A 21,326-nucleotide genomic window follows, 5' to 3' on the forward strand; every position below is an offset into this window, starting at 1 on the left:
ATGGAGCTTCCTTTACCAATATTGAGAAAGTTCCAGAAAACACAGCTAGAGCTGCAAATAACACATCACAGGACGCAAAAGAGATTGTTTTAAAGCCATTTTGCGTTGAATTATAGAACACAGAGCTAGAAAAGACAAGTGATTGACCCCCAACTCATTATCACTGTATTTTACGTACATATCTAGATATAAATTCATACACGTGAAAGATAAGCCACAACTTAGGCAAATTCCCACAACAGATAAACTTAACAGTTCATTTAACAAAAAATTACTGTAAAATCCACAGAATGGGCTATTTAATCATGTTCTGAGTAACTAGCTTCAGCTTAAATAGATTTTTCTAGTACCTAACTTAAATTCCCTTGCAAAAAATAAAGATGCAAAGGAAAAACAAAACTTCAAAACCGAGTATCTTTTCAGGGTTATTTTTTCTGTTCTGACATTAGAGAAAGCATTCTTCTCAGTCTAATCTTTTTACCTATTCGTACAGAATGTGTTTTATTCCAGGAATACAGATTCTTATTTGTTTAAAACCAAACAGAACCCACTTCTTTTTTTTCAGTTCAGCTTCTGAATTTCTTTTTCGTCAAATTCATAGAAAAAATACTCTCTGTAAGAGCATTATAGATCAAGACTACTTCATGAATGTATTCATATTTCATGCTAATTAGTCTTTGTACACAATCCCTTTCCCTGATGTGCCTAGTACATGTGTCTCTGTCCTCAACTGCTCATTAAATGTGCGATAGTTTATTTGAGCACTGCATCACTGAGACTGAAATAGACATTTCAGAATACAAAACTGCCTTTCTTCCTCGGCTGTATTTTATAAAGCTGCTACAAAAAAAAGCTCTTTTTCCCTTCAAAAAACAAGGCATGTAGTAGGTACAGAATGTACTAACTACTAGCAGAGTTATCACACAGTAGGCTGGAATCCAAAACTTGTTGAATATATGGGTGTGGGTAACATACACTTGTCTGTATATGACAAGTAGTGATCCTTACTCTTGTCTAATGGGGACCTCCAAGACACCAAATGTAGAAAAAAAAACAAAGCACGCCGGTGAGAGTTTACTTCCCTTTGATTTTCTTTATAGGCAGAATTGATTCTTCCACCTTTCTTCTTCAAGATTTTCATTTTTAAATTCAGAGAACTCAGGTCTAACTAACACATGAATTCTATAAAATTTAAGACATTATAGCTAAGATAGCTCAGTCACAATGTTGTTAAACACACATATAGGAGATCTTTTAAGACAATACACAGCTGTTCACTCCAATATTTTTCCTTCCAAGCCTTCAACACAAAACACGGCTCTACAAATGCACCACAACTCCAACCACACTTTCTGAAAATCAGTTCTTAGCATTCCCAGAATCAAATTTTTATGAATGAAATAATACAAAAGAGGTTCATTAATTTATTACATTTTTAGAATTACCAAGCAGCTCCCAAAGTTTACTGAATACCAATACCTAAAATTACTCAAGCAGCAAAACTATCATACTTAATCAGAAAAACTACGACAGTAAAACTGTCATACTTCAGAGAAAAGAAAATAGCCTTCCTTAAATTCTACTGCTGAAGCTTTTTGACAAAATTACTATTTTAAACTTGCAGTAAAGCTGAGCAGCAGGGGTTTCTTTAATAATACTTTTCAGAAACACTTTTAGTTCCACAGATTTCTTCACCAAATGATGGTCTTGCATCAAGCATATACACATGTGACATCCTCTACAATCTCAGTTTCACGCTTAGCACTAAAAAGGACAGACAATCAGCATGGATCTGGAGAAGCTATACAGTCAGGAAGGAACTAGCAGGCTTTCTGATTTTGTATCCTTGCTCGCCAAGTCTCCAGTGGGGAATGCTAGCTTCTCCTAGTGACATTTCCAAAGGGTTAAGCAGTGCTAATTAAAACTAAAACCGAAGGCATCACCTCCACATTAGAGTGTTTGACCTGGATTCAGAATAGAGGTAATGCCGATTTTGAAAATGAACTTGTTTTCTATATGATTTGTGTGGAATACATTATGATATACCTCAAAGCAATTAATGAATACAGCTAGCAACTTTCAAATATCCCAGACTTCAAACTATTTCGCATCTGTCTCTTAAACTGAATATAATTTAATTCACATATGGACTACTTGTATTTGCTTTTCTCAAGCTGCAATTACTACAGTTCTTTTGTAATCCTTAAAAAGGTAATATCCAAACTACTCAACCCAAACCCTTCTGATACAACACCAATGCTCTGAAAAAAATATTAACTTTAACTGTTGCACATGTAAAGAAAGCAAGCTCCAAGGAATAACAAATAGGAGATCTAGGAAAATTGCACCTATCTGACCTGTCCCTCATTAATTTTTTCCCTTATGAATATACCACAAAGCTTTAAAAGCAGAGTCCTAAAAGAGGCATAATTAAAGCATACTACAGCCCGAGATCTCCAGGAAGATTTCTGCATCTGTTCAAAACTATGACATGATCATTCCAAAAGCATTATATAGATAAGATTTTACAGGAAAACAAGACAATACTTAAAACAAAACCAACACAACTGAGACTGATCCTAACTTCTGAGAAAATCGCAATAGAATTTCTTTATCTGGGAGCATACTTCGTTTAGTGTCACCTGATGATAATAACTCTACAGCCCCAAACTGAAGAAAAAAAAAAAAACAAAACACTTCAAAACTTCCTATATGTTTCAAAGAAAGTCTTCACAAAATACGAAGTTAGTCCACCACAGAGAAAACGTGCGGTCAAAACACTAGCATCACACAAGTCATTTATGAAAAAAAAGCCTTCATTTGTTGTCAGTAATATTTACAGCAACACCTATCTGTACATTTCACCATACAACATTGTGTTTTATCATGTAGAATTAGGGTTAAATACAATCAACACAGAACTGTCAGGCACTCCCAAGTACAGTGAGTAAATGACTTTTTTGTTACAGTGGTTTTTAAATACAAATTTGGGGGTCAATATTCAGCTTCTGATCTACTTCTAGCAAATAAGTAGTATAATTGCTAGTAGGTCATACCAACAGTACATTTTACTATCTTACATAGTATGGTTTTTCAAAATAAAACGTATATTCTTTGTGACTCAATATTATAAATTACCTTCCACATAGAAAAGGAATTATTTAGCTTATTGAAAGGCAAATGTGCTAAAATGCTATTTGAAATAAAATACAAAGAACTAAAATTTACAAACATTGCCTCCTAATTGGAAGCTTTTGTTCAGTTTGGCCCCTTCAGAATGCTATTCTCATATTAGTCCTTTTGTACTATGATGAATGAAATGGGTACCGATGCTCTCGAAATAAAAGACACACACTCCCTTCAGGAGCAGGTGCTATCGAACAGCTACCATTTGCACAGGGGCTTCCTCGTACGAAGACATTTACACAGGAACGTACACACAAGTAATTCTTGGGAGGCCTCATTTGTGATTCTGCTGAACAATAGCCCAGCTGCAGTGAAACTACACCCATCATTCCTAAGGCCAGTTTGGGAACTGTGCTTCTCTGTGTAACTATAGAAAGTTTATTTATAAAATATAACTAATTAAGGAGTCAGCTTCTGCATTTAAGCATTACTACCTGATCCAAAACTGAATAGAAAGAACACACATGCCTTTTCCCCCCCTAATTTAAACACAGCAAGACTGAGTATCGTTACCTGGTACCAATTGCCCCTGACACTTCTGGGCAGAGATGATTTTATTTCATTGGTAATCATATACAATTTTTTTTCCTTAATCAAAAAATATGTTCTTACGCATTTAATGTGATCATTGTTTAAATAATTCTAAGATCATTTAAGAATCAAAAAAAAGGTATATAAAAATACAGCTATAGACATGCATATATAATTCTATGCTAAATGGTAGTAATTTCAGGCATCAGTTTATTTAAACAATGCAAAGCTTTTTCCATCTCAGAGTTTGACAATTTACCTATTGGATAAATCCAGTTGAGAGGGAAAGGAAAAAATGAAAAATGGCAAACTAATCACTCACTCTTTCTTCTTCACGGTACTTTAATTTACTCTGTTGTTGAAAAAGAACAACAATTTCAAATACATTGAAAGATGAAAACAAACCAGGCTGCTTCACTTCTGTGTGAAACTGAGATATGAAGACTGATTACCCAAGCATGCAATCTAACTAAATGAAATTCCTGTAAGACACAGAAACATTTGGTGACCCTACACTACGAAGTAGTATCTTCCTTCGGTGTGGATTCATACACTTCTGAAAAGGAGAGGGTGAGGAGGGAAAGGAAACAAACATACGCATCCTGAATTAATCAGAAGACCAAGGGAGCCACCTGCAGTTTGCAATCCAGAAACAAATACGTTATGAGTTTGTGGTTTTTTCTTTCTATTTCACCAAAGCAATCCATACCATTGAGCTAGTACAACATATCTGTGCTTAATACCAGAGATTTCTCTATTAAACTGACACTTGCTGTCTCACACCTACAAATACAGCTGTGCTGCAGGAACTTTGGCCAAAACTGAGTCCATTTAAAGCTTGTGAAAGTTTAAGTTCTCCTGTGAATTTGATCTGGGCTTTTTAGCATATCAAATTCAGCTCCATTTTTTAAAAGTACTGATCCTTTTCCTTTTCTTTGTAAGTATCAAATGTAAATGAATGCAGTTCTCCTTCAAGTTTAATGGTGCACCGACCTCATTCTTTGACTGCTACTTATCTCTTTACTAAGCAACAACTGAAAAGATAAACAAAACTTTTTTTCTGCCCACTGAGCATTTCGCTACATCAAGTGAAAAGGAAGGGCTGATGAAGATGCATATTCCATATTGTCATTTGTCAGTCAAGAATAACAGTGAATATAAGCTTGGTAATATTCACAGAGGAACACTGCACAGAGGTAGCATCAATCTTGAAATATTACATCACTTCCAAGGCAGAATAAAAACTTTAAAACTGCATTTAATGCATGCAAACTCAATTATTTCAATGAGAATGTTTGAAGCTAAAACATTCATTCTGAGCAAAGAACACTATCTGCTTCAGCAGACTAACTGGCCACAGAGGAGGTTAACAATAATAAAATTAATGTCAGACACACATACCTGTCAATTAGGGGGGCAAGTGGAAGGAAAAAAAAAAATAATCAACTGAATCAACAGTACCTACTGACTTCCACTGAAACTAGCCTGTCTTGTCTTTCTCCCCGTCCTCAATACGTGGCAGAGGTATAAATAGAAAGTCTGTAACTTACTCCAGAAATCTTAAAAAACCCTGGAAAATAACACACTATCCTTTAACAATGGGTGGTTTCACAGAGGGAAAAAAAATGACACGCTATTTTCTTCAGGAGACTAAAATTCAGCCTGCTTTATATCAGCTGTAGAACACAAAAGACATAGCTTTAAAATGCCCATCCTGACTAGGTGATTTGGTAGTCAGTTCTACATTCCCTTCTTGCATAAAGGTGCCTTGCACAATTGAAATTAGAAGGTACAAGAAGGTTCAAAGGACAGAAACTATTGCAAACATTCAATGGCTCAACAAGTAGCAGCAAAAGGGCCTCAAAGAAAACTCACTGAAGACTGCACATGGGTATTCCACACGGTAACATAACATGAAAATCTTCTGCATGATGTTAACAAGTAAAACTTCACTATTTACTTGCACATGGATATTACAGAGTTAACATGTTAATAGCATTAAAAAAAAAGTGTTCAAACCAGAAGGGCTGTTTGAATTAAATCCCAATAAAAATAAACTAAGGACATTGCATCTTCCTCGTTTATATGATCTGATTTGTTCAACACACAAAGAAATTAAATACAGACATGTCTCCCATGTTGCTGTACTATAGAACTTTTGGGGGAAGAAGAATAATTTCAAATACTGAAGCAAGTAAGTTGTTCAGATTTTCTGGCATGTTTTCTTAACAATGGAAAATATAAATTTAAGGTATAATAAGGCATTCTTGTGGATGCTGCAAGCAAGGGAAAATAAAAGGTAAAGTGGGTGGGAACAGCAGCCCACCTACATTCTGGCCTTTAATTCACTGCTCCAAGAAAGCTGACATTTAGACCTCAAATGCCATGTACCCAGAGAAAGTAGGTGGCAATCAAAGGTTACCACAGCTCAAGTTTTAATAATGCACTTCAATTAGAACGTAGTCATCCAAGCACTTGAAGGCAGGGAAGAATAATGTACAGAAATTTTACCAGAACTGAAGGACATCTTGATAAGCTACCCCAGTCAACAAATGCAAACAGAAGACACTGGTCAATGATCTACTAGCAAAAAAAATTGTCAATATTTCTTAAACAGTATTTTATCAGCAAGCTAGAACAATCCCAAGCAGACTTAAAAGGAGGAAAATCTCCACTGTAAGATCATACAACTTGTGATTAAGTACTTGAGATGCTAATGACTTGCTGCAACACCATTTGACCTTTGCTCTTCATGGGGACATAGGATGGGCAAAGCATTACATCAGAAAGTTCATGTTTGAGTGTTAGTATCACCATAACTGGAATAATATTATTTGTTGTATTTTGGTTAGACTTGATACTTCAAATAAAGCACAAATAAGTGTTGAAGTCTCCACATAAGGTCTGTATACTTTTTGTTCATGAAAATATTGAGTGCAACACCTGCACTACCATACCACCTATGTACAGTAACAGGCATTATTCCATCTTCATCTATTTTTAGAGCTGGTCCCCTCACTGTTTCCAACAAATTTAGAAAGAGCATTTACCTTATAATGTTTACAATAATCTCATTTGGATAAGCATTATGATCTGCTTACAGTTCTGCACAAGTAGTTTCCTGAACTGTTTACAGTATAACCTTTATAGCCTAAAAAAGAACTACTCATCACCTTCAAATAAGCATTATTAATAACATTGACAAAAGAGGATGTTAATATCACTATAGTTTAGTGTTATTTAAACATCACCTTTTTCTTAACCTGGTCATGTCATATGTTGTGTCTTCCTCAGAAGTAATGTTGTCTCCCTGGATTGGTCTTCAGCTTTTTTGCTATGTCTATCATGCTCTTTCTTAAATTTTTCCAATAATCTTCTCATACTACCTTCCGTTGCCCATTTCAACCCTCTTCCTCCTCAACTAACAAAACAAGTTGAGACACTAACATCTTGGCACTGACCCAAAACACGAACAAGTTAGAACTAAATTTTAGTTAATCCTATCCATGTTTTACTGATCTTTCATTATTACCAGTATTTTTAAACTGAGCTACAGATGAGCCCTAAAAGTTGTTCACAGAGAGCGCTATCAAAGGTAGGACTGGACCCTAGTTTTCATATTGTAATTACCAAACCAACACTGGATTAAAACAAGCTATTTAATATATTTTATATTATTACATTATACATATAAAAATAAAAACCTGAATATTGTGCTCATGCTTTGTATTATAGTTTACATGGAAGTTGACATTTTCTCTTGTCCTTTCTCACTCAAACTCCTGCAATGTGAAAAATGCAACTCAGCTATTAAAACCTTACTTCAATTTTGAAAACATATCAAAATGATTGTTGAATTGTATTTTAAAAGTCTAATCATAAAGAAGTAACAGAACCCTGATCAAGAAGTTTTCCCTTGAGGCAAGTTGGATGGATAATGAATTCTGTACTGGAACAATCCCAGTAGTTACAGACTATTATGTACTAATTACTACCTTTACAGATCTACTGTACACATAATTAATTTCTTCAGAGCACCACTATCATTCTTGACTGGCAAAATACACAACCTAAATTACAAGAGCCAGAAATTAACATGATCCTTTAGGGAGAAGGCATTAACGTGCTTTGTAATGTTTTGCAATTAGACTATCAATCAAACAGTGAAAAGTGATTTTGATAGCAGCAGGCCCGATACATCGAGTATTGTCACATTATTACAAAGTTATCTGAGGCCCCAAGCATATGATGTATCACAACTTATCTACAGTGCCACCACATTTTAATCCCTTACTTTTACCTGCTAGAAGACACTACATCATACAATTAGAGACGTATTTAATATTCAAAAAATTAAACACCAACATTTTGACATCATATTCCACAAAGCACCACAGACATCACACGGTTGCTGATATTCTTTTCCCTTACACCGGTAGCCAAAGATAAAGTCTGATGTCAGGTAACTGACAAAAGCAAAATTTAGAAAAAGAATGTTCTAACTGCACAACATAATACGACCTGCTTAAATGATTTCAAAAGATTTGCTGTTAAGTAGGTTCTTGCCTACACTAACATTTTATACACTTCATTTCAGTTGCTGGGGTTTTTTAAAGGCATTCTACAAAATACAAACATAGACAATGCCGACCCAGCCAAAATGCAGTAGCGCAAGCTTCCAGAGATGTGTAACCAGACTGGATTAATACACTAAGCATACATTCTTGTTCAGCTTCACTACAGTATTTCCCTCACTAGAAAATTACTATTATGCATTTAATCAAAAAAGCATAATTTTTTTTAGTTCTACAATTTTGATAGTGGGACCATCTAAAGATATCACCAAGAAGGCATTCTTAGACGACAACACACCTCATTATTTTATGGTGTATTAACAAATTAATGACTTAAGATCACATAATAGACTCGCAAGGACAAACTGCATTTATCTGATCACTTGGATCTCCTCTCTTCAGTTACTAAAAAATACTGCAGGGTTCAAACTAGGTAATCCAGCTAAGGAGGATTTTTTATTGAGTTTATTTCACATTTCTTTATACTCCATAAACTGGAAAGGATTTTTTTTTTTTTTCAAATTAAGAAAATATTTATGTGATCACACAAAGCTTAAAATTGATCACACAAGTTTTAAAAAGGAGAAAAAGCTCACTACATCAAGGTTATCCTACTTGTTAAAATAAACCTGTTTGCAGGTAAGATTTAACTGTTTTAATAGGAAGATAAGGTTGAGCTAACAATACCACAGCAGAATTCCTTCCTCTTGCTATTTAAATATCAAAACACAAATCAATCCATGATAAGATTATTTTGCAAACCAAATACTACTGAGCCTGAAATTTTCAAGTCGTGACTCAAAAACTGTAAGAGGATGATGAATGTTTTCACCAGCAAAATCACTGCTTTCACTTTAAAGCAACGCATGATTCACAAAATAAAACCCTAGATGATATCAGAGTCTCTTAGAATTAACCAGGTCAAAAGAAAACAAGTAACTGAAGGGAAACGAATACCATCTTTACTCTTTTCCTCTGTGCAGCTACACAAAGCAAAATGCACCTGTGTGTTTCATTGCCATTCACAAGGCAGTGACCATCCCACATCTTAACAACGCCCAACTCGTTAACGACCAGCACAGTTTCCCGTTCATTTTCAAGCGTGCCTGATCTGGAATATCATTTACTTGCCAAAATGGTCTATGAGACTATAATCACTGTTTCTGTCTCTACATCTGGAAGCACAGTTCCAAGCTCAAAGCACTCAAATAAGATCTTTAATGAAAATTTGAAGCCCTGGAGTCCATTTGTCAGAGGCCACTAAAAGCTATTCGGATCATCTGTATTTCTCTTGAAGAAAAATGGAGAAAATCCTTCCAGACTTTACCGAAACAGTGATAATTAGATCTCAGTTAACTTAGTTCAAACCCCAAGGTCTCAAAATCCTGTAAAGTCTGAAAGGCAATACTTTTTAATGTTTCCATTGCTCCCTGTACAACATATGTTCTCATAACTCTGCTCAGTAACTGATTTCACAGACCAAATACTGAAGTTTGACTGTTAGTACTGACTTGAACATAACTAAATACATTCTACATATTCACAGGGCATCAGTATTACATATCTGATGTTAGAATAACAAGTGAAGATTTAACCTTATGCATACTTTTTAAAAGAAAATTTGGATTGAAGTATAGTTGAAGTAAAACTATTTTGATCCCAATCAGGGATCATTTCTTCTTGTTCCTGGTGCTGCTCTGTGATTAAACATTCTTATGTTTTACAAGCAGCTAACTGCTGAATGCAATAATTCGTTAACTAATGACAACTGTGCTTCAGAAGTGTCTTCTTATGACTTCTCACACACACACACTTTTGGTCTCTGAAAGTTCCACTTCCCTGGCAGCTTTGGCTGCCTTCCTTGAAAACAGGCAGTACTCTGATAGCAAGGCAGCACATAGTTTAGTGACAGCCAACATTAAGTTATTCTTAGCATATCTTAAAATAAAACTATGTTAAATGAGGAAAAACCCCAAAGTTTCATTCTCATTGCGCCAGAGAATCATGAGTAGAATTCAAGGGTTTAATCAAGTTTGAGTACTGCAACCCATATAGAATTACAAATTTTTAATAAGTGTGTATGCTATCATTTGTTTGACTTCAGTTACTATTCCCACTGGCATTTCAAAATGCCACGAAATGCAAGATAGTAAAAACTAAGCAATCAGAATTGCTTTTGACAACTGCCAGTTTTCTTCCACTCATCCATTTATTTGTTTTACATGCTGACTGTGCTCGAGAGAATATAAAATGCATTCCTATTTGTCTTTCAATCATTCTCCTGTAATATATTAGGAGACCACACCAAGAAATGGAACTCAAGCAAAAGAGAAATTTGATCCTAGATTATACTTGAAATAAGTATTTTGGGGATTAATGAGCTGCCTGGGAGTGTTAAGGTAAAAGGTGAGGAAGACTGGTGAGTATCATTTAATGCTTCCCTTTGCAGATAGCAGTTGCAGAAAAAAAGTTGTTTGTGGAATGCAATTATTTGAGCGTGTGCTGCAATTAAATGCTCTGAGACTCTTGACTTCTAGTAGGTTTCCAGGTCTTAACAAAGACAACATTGATTTTCTCTACTAGTCAGCCAAATAAGATTTTAATTTTTAACAGTCCTCCCATCCTTTGTTATGGCATGTGATTTTCTACAACCATCAACTGAGAGCAACAAGAAAAATATCTGCAAGGCTATGACCACAGTAAGCTATCTAGAGATTTACTGTTGTTCGTAGTTTTAGAACTGTGCAACTATGTCAACAAGAATCTCCTCTCACATGAAACAGGCAGCTATGTCAAAATTTCAAGAGGGGTTTTTCAGCATTTTTAATGAAGAAGCTTCTCAGGAATTTAGAAAAGTTTCTTCAGATTTCTGACAAAAGAATTCAGCTCAAGGCAGAATCCTGTAGTTTTCATTAGGAAGGGTCTCACTCCATTGTCAATGTTACCTGCAGGAAGGGGTTCTTTCCCTTAAAGGTCTCCCTGTCTTGCTGTCACACTAAAACCAGTGACAAACTCCACATCATTTTAACCTCACTGCAATGCTATGAATGCAAAAATCTATCAAACTTTGGCATAGGAAAAAGTGTTAAATTACTGCAGATGACGGTTTTGTATTACCGTGCGTAATATCCGACCATTTAGAGCAGAAAGTGGGAAGTATTGTAAAAGCAGAACACTAATGGCTCCAATTCAGTGACTACTGAAAAGAGCACGAGCTCTGAGTGAAAGAACTGTGTATTTATCTTATGAAAAACACAGCTATGACTAACTCTTTGAAGGGGTTTCAAAAGAGCACAGAAAAACTCATATTCAGAAATAACTCCAGGTATCTACTCAAGAATGGTTGAGGACAGTTGCGGTCCTCTGAGACACCTTCCTTAACCCAAGTTAACTTTTCAAACACTGCATTAGTATAAACTGCAGTTCTTATTCTTGAAATTCAGATGACAGACAGGATACTGCAAACCCCTATGTGCAATACAACTTAATTTTGAAGTAATAAAGTCCTCAAGTAATTGACACAAGTGAGAGCATTCTAGTGGTTCAAATTAAAACGTAAGACTCCCTATGGTTAAAATACAAAGCATCACACGAACTGTTAATTCTCAAAGCCAAAATGTTAAAATAAAAAAAGCCAGCAGCACAAAAATGCTTACAGTCAGTTCATACATTCACTTCAAAATTCTAAGTGTGTGTTTGCTTATTCAGATTTGGCCTATGAACACTTGATACATCTGACCCCATCCACCTTCTGGAATGGCACATCCCTAAAGTATATGGTATTCAAACTGGTTGATAAATGGACAAAAGATCTGTGGCTAGATCAGGGATTCATTCTTTCAGTATCTACCACTTCTTGGACTTGAATTTGTTGGGCTTCCTCATTAGCTCCTGAGTAAGTTATTATTGAACCGTACTTCAACAGTACTTGCTTCTTTTCAATGCCTGAAACAAACTACCAGTAAATGGCCACGTTATGAAATACTGATCAATTGACCATTAACCATGGATAATAACGGAAAGACTTGAAGAGGCTGTGTGCAGCCTCAGAAGTACTTAAAGACCATTTGAAAGCCTTAAAGAGCTCAGGATGGTATTAAAGTATTAAAATCATAACCAATATTTAGTTGTTAGTAACTGCATTCCCAACTCAGGATTTAAATACTATCACCATATCTCCTATCAAAGGAATTAAATGTTTAGGAAAGTAATGATTTTTTTCATCTAAAACCAATAGCAGAAGAGCTATTTGCATGACATACTGAGCAGCCTCGGTTACACTTGACAGAAAGCTCCAGCACAGTTTTTATTCTGATTGTATTGTTCTCTCTAGTAGTCAAACAGACCCATTTCACACTGTGTTCCAACAAAAATTGGTAGACGCTTTCCCATGGTATTATGCAAACAGTTTGAAGAGTGTGCATTCACACATTCAACCCTTTGAAAACTTACTTACATCACTCACTAATGACAGTAACAATGCAGTTTAACTGTATATAACTTTGGGGAAGGGATGCTTCTTAGATTACAGAACACAAATTTAAATACTAACTAAAAGGAGTATATTTAGAGACTTTTTTTTTCTGAAGTGAGAGCCACATATAGTATTAAAAAAAAAAAAAGTGTAAGCAAAGACTAAGGACACAAACACAAGAACTTTAAAAAAGAACAATGGTTTCAACCTACATATTCCAGAATCATGACAGTAGGTATATATATTCCATTCCAAGTCTTACTTGTACTTGTAGAGGATTTTGATTTAGCAAATAATTTTTTATTTAGCAAATAAAACAAGTAAATTTTAGTTTCGCAACAAACCTGCAAATGTGGAATATCTAAAAGAACCTGACAATTTCAAGAAAATTTGCATCTGTCTGCAACATACCCTGCACTTTTAAGTAGTATTATTACAAAAGGTTCCTCCCCTCATGCTGTAAAGTGAGGGAGGAGCAAGTCTTGTAATAGACTGCTGTGCTTAATAAAAACATATGTTTTATATCATCTTCCTCCTATAAAACCATTACATGAATTCCATGGTATTGCACAAAGCATAACAGAGACTATCATGGTACAATTTTAAACTTAAAAGCATAATACAAACTAAAAGAACAACATACCTTTCATTTGTGTTCCAAAGGTAAGCGCCAATTTTGCAAACAGTTCTGGGTTTTCAAATTTTTCTTCTTCAGCTTTTACCCAAAAGCTGTTTTCTGCTATCTCTTGAGGCTCAATCTGAAACAAAAATGGCACCTCCAAAGTTAGTAACTAATATTTTCAATAGCCAAGTTAAAGCCAATGCTACTAGACTTTTGTGATAATGTAAGTGAGCTAAGTTTAGTTATGTTCCAGGTATTATGTTCTCTTAGAGATGCTGCCTGAAAAAAACACAATCAGATTAACTGCCCTCTACCTACACAGTGATTTTTAGTGTATTTCTCCCATTGAACAAGTTTTCCAAACAGGCTTGATAACATATTAGCATCTGGGTTTCAAAGTGTTCGAGCTTTCTCTTGATTACTATCTAGATGGTTCCCAAATTCTTCACCACTGATATGCATTGCTGCTGCTTCAGAACTGTAGAAAAAATAGTCTTTCTTACACTGCCAGAGTATGGAATACCTTGCTTGCAAATGATATGTCAATGTGGACCTTTCAGTGACTCAATATTAAGTCTGTAGGAAGAGTTAGCTTTTTAAATACCAGAAATTATTTTATACTTAATATAACTTTTTATATAGTTTCCATTTTTCAAGTGTAAACACAGATTTCATTACAATACCTTATATTTGATACTGGCTATATTAAAAGAAGAAAGTACTCTGCAATATAAAAGCTGAAAGCCAATTTTACTCCTCATGTATGATTCAGAATAGCTATTTTGCTTTCAAAATATGATCCTCTTGCAGTTTTGAAAGTCTTATCAAATCTTGTTTATGAGTTTGTTTAAAAGCCAATTAATTTTCAAGGGTTATTTAACTTCAAGATGATAGCCAGGAAATTTATCAATACTGTATTTGTAAGCCTCACTAGGATTTCACTGCCACACATTGGTCCTCCACCTTTTACCGTATGATCATTCTATTAATGTGTAGCTGCTTTACCACCAGCTGCAGGTATGGCATTTTTAAAAATTACCTTAATTCAACACTAATGGTAAAGACAGTTACAACAAAACACGCTAAATTAAACAGTAAGCATTTTATTCCCAAAAATAGGGCTTCTTAAAAGTGATGATCAAATAGATTTTCCTCTTTTTCAGTATGCAGATCTTTGGCGCTGTTCCCAGAGCACTTAAGCAAAGCGTCCATCTGTAGTTACCTCCCATTGTCACACACAGTGTTCAGATGTACACTTTATAACCTATTTCTATAAACACCTGAACATAATTAATTACAATGGAATTGGCTGCAATGACAAATATGTTTTATACACTAAGAAGCTTGGTTTTCTATATGTTTACAGGATAGTAGTCTGAGTATGTCTCACAGTTAAAAAACTACTGCAACTGACTCTAGAATCAGGCAGCAAGGACAACTGAGCATACAAAGCCTAAAGTTATAGGCATAGCAGGAATTCTTCCCTGCTTAAGTGAGATGCCTAAATAAATGAAAAAGTTGTAGGAGAGAAACTATCCTAACTGTATGACAGAAGCTTTGAAGAGAGCAATCTTCTAAACAGGAAGAAGACAAGGACTTTCAATAGTACAAGAACTTCAACAGACAATAAACATTTCATTGGGGAAGGAGAAGTGACTTTTTTTTTAATATAAGGTTTTTCAAGGTTACAAAATTGTATAATTTAAATGATTCATAACAGCACATGAACTAAAAGGACTTTTATACAGCTAGATGAATTTCAAAGGAAAAAAACAACCCCAAGTCTCCGGATTCCAACACTGAGTAATGCCATATTCCCCAAAGTAATACATGAGCATCTTTTCCAGTATGACAACTCATACATTCTTGTTTCTTTTTAATAATACAACTAGGCTACTTAAACCAGTCCATTTTTTCTTCTAAAAAATGTAATAAATTGGTGTGGCTGGCAGGAGGTTGAAGATATTTTGTACAGATGTTTTAAGAAAACAGCAGGACTACATGACTACTTTTAAATTCCGAAACATTAGAGTTAATATTTATTCTCAAAACACCGCTCATTTTTTCTGGAAATGCACTGAGATTTATATGTAAATAAACAAAGAAAACCCCACACCAATTTCATTTTGCTGCATCCTCTACAGTTACTCGCAACATCACCCTCATCTACAATTCCCATGAACGGGCCTGAAGTTTCCAGCACTATCATACTGTACTGTAGCACTAAGAAAGTACACCGATGCGTGTTAACCAAAACCAAAGATTTAAGGTCTTTTTCCCCCCCTTGATACTGCTAATAAAGAAGGAAAGTTATTATTTATCCTTCTGTGCAGATGATTTTATAAGAATTACAGCCAGAAAAAGTAAAGAGTTTCAAATTTATTTTAACATTTATTGAAATGAACACATTAAAACCACCTTTCCACTCAAATATTTTGAAAGCCTGTTTTTAAACTACAACTACTAGGTACACTTTTGGGTTATTTTGGCACATCTCCAAATATTTTGAAATCCAGTGGCAAAATACTAGAGGTAAGTTACAAGCATTAATTCTTCTGGTAAAAGAAACTATAAATTAGCATACCATGCATTTCCACACATATTTTATCTCAAGCTTCTAGATTCCTCCTTCTAAAGTTAGTGGGATTAATCATTCATGATACTGCTCTTATTTGTTACTCCAAAGAAAGAGCCATCTCACTATTCAATACTTCAAAATTTAGAGGACCACAAAACCTAAGTTTACTTTTTCTTAAGACAATTAAGATCACTTATTCAAAAAAATCAGAGGACAGACTAGTTCCTCCTCCAACAGTAAAATTCTGTCATTATCAGTTCTTGAAAGGTTTTGCTTGAGGTGGTCATAGCCTATATTCAGAAATTACACAAAGCAATTTACCTTGAATAACCTGAAAAACCCCATGGGAAAAACTAGAATGATTTCCAAACACAGTCCAGTGCTGTTGCCCTAAAGACCATCCACCTTCACATACGTTCATTCTTAAAACTGAAATTCCATTGTGTCTGACAGGGTAGATCAGCTATGTAAGAACTTGATGAACATATGACCCTGTGTCCTAGCAATATTGTGAAAACAGTCAACAAAGGACTGTTACTGTTATGGAATGATGTGATTCACTTCAGAGGCTTCATGTTGAAAAGATACAGCATCTTCAGCCAGGAGAAACATCTGGCACGCCAAGTCATCCAGCTCCATCCAGGACAACATAACACTCATCTTTCTAGAAAGAGGTATATCTATACTCATATAAATTTTCCAACAGTCTTACCAGATGTGAAACATCCTGAAAAAAACCTGCACTACTTCAGAGTGCAACTTAAATTACATGTTCAGCAGTTGTTCAATGTTAAATTGCAAGTTATGGTCAGCAATGACCATCTGTAGCCACTTAACAGCTTACTTTCATCAACGATTTGATTTTACAAAGTTCTTGGTACCAACACACTACTGAGATAGAATATGGTTTTCAAGGGAAGTGTCAGACACTAGCTGGTACCACAAAGATTTAGTACCTTGACAAACAAGCAGCAGTTGCCTAGTCAAACTACACTGAAGTCCAGGCTAGAGCTCAAAACAGATAGCATGCAATATATTAAGGTCCTCCTTTGATTTGCCTTGATAATTTGATGATCTATGTATTTTTTCCTGCAGCAAACCTCAATACATTTGTCATGTTTTACATCACTAAAAACCTGCCAACCACAAACTGCCTTTAAAATGTGACAGTTTAGACTTCAACACAGATGCAAGTATCCCAAATTTACTTCCTTTATATGGAAGGAACAGTGGCTATACTGATCAACAAGGGATTTTAAAGCAACACATTTGCAACCACCCACCTGGATACCTGCATAACTTCTCTTGTCACAAAGTCGCCAATTATATTGAGAAGCAAGTAATAACTAGTAACTGCTCTCACAGGTTAGCTTGCAAATCAGAGATTGCACTTGCAGTTTACTGCTCAAATAATGTTTATATTTTAAGATGTTTTAAAAAATGAAATTAATGGTGCCCAAACATTTCACTTGAGCAGTCCCATAGCTCCTCCCAGTGGCCGTAAGCCTGCCCTCGCACATTGCTAATTTGAAACAACCAATGAACATCTCAGATTTATCACCTACAAGTACGATTATGGCACAGAGACCAGCATTCTCTGAACTTACAACTTAGACATCACAGACTTGGAAGGTTTCTACATGAAATGGCATGCTGTTATCTATGTCTGAAAACTGCTTTAAAACTATTCCTAATGGTTTGGATCTATGTACGCAACTTAATGCAAAGCCACAAGTCATGTTCACTGCACCTAACAGAACGATGCCCCATCTTTTCATTTGGGTCATCGCAGTTTTTCACTCTGCTTTGATACAGACCAACAATACAAGCAACTCTCTGCAGAACTATGAAATTCAGTCAGCCACCGATCATCCTCTACACACCTCAGCGGAGTCACAGTCGTCCCCTCAGACCAACCCTCACAACAGGGCCAAAAGAGAAGAAAAACTCAGCAGTTACCTGCTGCCATCTCCTGCTGTCATTATATAAATCCACTGAGCTTAGCAGACATTCTCGAAAAGCTCTCACAGAAAGAAATCTCTCGCTCAGCAACGTGCAACCCACAGAGTTTTAAAAAAAGAATTTTGTATTGGAACTAAGTTAGCTTTCTGGGATACTCATCTGTCAAACATCAAACACAAAGTTCTGTCAACAAGAATCATTTAAAAACTCATTATAGTATTCAGTATCGACTATATTGTAAAGTAAAGGAGAAGGGAGGAACATCAGCTTCACAACTCTAATTGAGCCATGCTTTAAACTCAAGTTTAGTATTAAACCACATAGCACTAAATCAAATGCAGTAATAACTTTACACAAAACTAGATAGCTAAAAATTCACTCTTGTAAAAATTTCTTCAATGCTTACAATAAAAAAATTCTGTTTAATAACATCATGGCCTTTAGAACCTTCTGATAAGTTTCGCAACTGTCTTAACAGGGTAAACACCTGCCTTGCTCAGAGAAAGAACAACCCTATTAAAGCGTGTTCTGGAGTACGTCTATCATTGTTGGTAGGCAGGTAAGGCAATGAAAGACAAATTTCCTTTCAAACTTCCAGAACGTATCACAAGAATAAAAGAAACGTGAACACAAAATAATTGGCTTCATTTCTTAATTAGATGCTTTCATTTATAGTAAATTACTGTATTTATTCAGAGGACTGATCTCAAAATAATTCTTAACCTCATGTCAAGACATCTGCCTTTAAGCAGAAAATGTTAGTAGTTTAAATCCGTATACTTACTACCATGGTAAGTATAGAGTTATTTCTTCTAATTAGGAAAAATTATTTCACCACTGCCTTCCCACCCTTCTTTTAATCTAGTCAAGTTTTTAAGTTTCATACAAGGCTGTTAAAATTAACCTAGATAACCCAAGGAATTGCCACCATAATGGTTTCACTCACACTTCATATTTAAAAGAAATTCATAGAAGACATAACCTAAGCAATCATGCACTGTTCTGTCAAGAAGATATCGAAGCTAAAATTACAGTCCCTGAAAGCCTGATCCACCTTCAACCTGTCTTCAAAAAAGAAAAAAATCATAAACCAGATCCTTTATGGCTCCCACAGCTTGCTTAACTGAGACAAGACAAAACTAAAATCAGATTTCTGCTTTCCAAAATTCTGCGTACCCACTGACACCATGTTTTACTGCATTTTATACCTAAAGACTCAAGTAAAACCTCTTAATGCATTTCCTTTCTCAACATCCTTTCTCGTTACTCAGCCACAACTACTTCAAGTAAGCTTTAGTTATCCCTTGACTCCAGATCCTTCTTTCTGTCAACTGTCCGATTGTCAAAAGTTCCTAAATGGTAGTCTTCCCAACAGTTTTCCACCCAATTGTCTACTTCAAGATTCACTTCCCCTGTCCTAAAATCCAGCAATCCTTTAACTAACTCAACTTTTTGCTCAAACAAGTAGTAATATGATTTAAAAGTAAACATGTTAATCGTTTGATAACTTAAACCTGCTTTAAACAAGACATTTTACCTTTGAAGTGCTCACTTGGCAACTCAAATATCAATTACAGCTGAAAACATGTAGAACTCATGTCTATACAAAATCAGCCAAAATTTTGAGAGCTGTTAGCTACAGGTATCCCCAGAATAAGGGGTGTTATGGGCTCTTGGAAGCATTAAACACTTGGAGCTTACCCCATAGCATTAAGGTGTCTTTGAAAACCAATGCCAGCTGAATCACAATCACTGCATCTAAAGGTTCTGTAGAAAGAATGGAATGAATTCCCCAAACTTCACGAGTACTATTAACAATGTAATGTAAACCCTAGCACATTAACCTCCTTCTTCCTCAAAAGCCACTTTTTATCAATGGGAATAAAACCAAACATTGTAATACCTTTGACCAGTTGATTCTCTTCATTGAGACTTCCAGCTTATACTTTTTCTTCTCCTTCATCCCATGTGGTAACGCTGGTATCACTGGAAAGGGAGCAAAAGCAACACCTCCAAGAGGTGGTGGCATTGGAGGCCCACCAAAAAGTGGTGGTGGAGGAGGAGGTCCTGCTCCACCAGGTAGAGGGGGAGGTGGAGGAGGTCCTGCTCCACCAGGTAGAGGGGGAGGTGGAGGAGGTCCTGCTCCACCAGGTAGAGGGGGAGGTGGAGGTGGTACTGCTCCACCAGGTAAAGGGGGAGGTGGAGGAGGTGGTACTGCTCCACCAGGCAGCGGAGGCGGAGGTGGAGGCATTGCTCCACCAGGCAGCGGAGGCGGCGGTGGAGGAGGAGGAGGTATTGCTCCACCAGGCAATGGAGGTGGTGGAGGAGGAGGTGCTGCTCCACCAGGTAGAGGAGGTGGAGGAGGAGGTGCTGCTCCGCCAGGTAGAGGAGGCGGAGGAGGAGGAGGAGGTATTGCTCCACCAGGTAGCAGAGGCGCTGGAGTTGGTGGCGCATTCTCACTTGGTAGGGATGGAGGTAATGGTGCTACTTCTGTCAGTTGACCTGTCAGGCCTACACCCTGAAATATAAAAGATGAATTCTTATCAATCGGGGGAGGGAAGGAGGCTTAATATGAAGTTGAATCAACTAGCATATCTTGTAGTCAACTGTACCTCAAGAAAGTGAGAAATGCAACCATTCTCCTATTTAAATGAGAAGCAATAACAATAGATTATAACATGTACCATAAAACTGCCAAGTAAACTGAATAACCTAGCATTTTTATAAAAACAAATTGTTTCCATTTTAAAGAAAATTTAATAGTAGCAGTAACATTTAAGTGAAAAGAACGGCATTTTATTTCTTACCAATGCACAAAACATTTATCCCACTTAGAATATCCAGGCAAGCTGGGGCGTCAGAGATGGTAATAACCATGCTGAATTTTAACAACACTAATTTGCTGGTGGAAAATTTTCCACAGAAATCACTGAAGCAGCTATTGCAGTGCAAGAGGTTATGGGACCACAGTTGTTCATACTATTCCGACATATATTTGGGGGGGGAGGGAGGCAAATAAAATTTAAAAAAAAAATTCATGCTTTCTGTTTAATCTGTCTGCAGTTGTTTCTGTGGTGGTAGGGGAAAAAAAAAAAAATCAATTGCAATATCCATTCCCATAGGTTTTAAAAGGAAAAATGAAGAGAAACAGTAGCATGTTAAACCATCAGAGAGGTTTCTGTAGCGATAACATGATCCTAGCCTAGTACAAATTCCTCACAGATATCTGTCCTTCAAAAGTAGCTATTGAAAAGCAGCATCAGGATCTATGTACAAACCCCCATACGAGCTCATGTTCTATTTCCTCTACTAACGATTTTATTACAAAATTATTATGTAATATAGGCTGTTCATTTAATCTGATTTGCATACTATTTCCCTAAACACTTATTTGCTGTT

General features: G+C 35.9%; 1 protein-coding gene across 3 annotated transcripts in view; it reads right to left on the minus strand.

Annotated features, from left to right (window-relative positions):
- The window catches only part of DIAPH2 (diaphanous related formin 2), a 226,087-nt gene that overhangs the window by 177,916 nt on the left and 26,845 nt on the right, over window positions 1-21,326 (minus strand). For all 3 annotated transcript variants that reach the window (XM_035898413.1, XM_035898420.1, XM_035898426.1), the window contains exons 15-16: window positions 19,831-20,445; window positions 13,409-13,523 (exon numbers count right to left, since the gene is read on the minus strand). In XM_035898413.1, coding sequence (XP_035754306.1) covers window positions 13,409-13,523; window positions 19,831-20,445 — 730 coding nt within the window. The remainder of the gene's footprint in view (window positions 1-13,408; window positions 13,524-19,830; window positions 20,446-21,326) is intronic.

Source organism: Egretta garzetta, unplaced genomic scaffold (assembly GCF_000687185.1).
Source record: "Egretta garzetta isolate BGI_Z169 unplaced genomic scaffold, ASM68718v1 scaffold220, whole genome shotgun sequence".
Classification (NCBI taxonomy): Eukaryota; Metazoa; Chordata; class Aves; order Pelecaniformes; family Ardeidae; genus Egretta; species Egretta garzetta.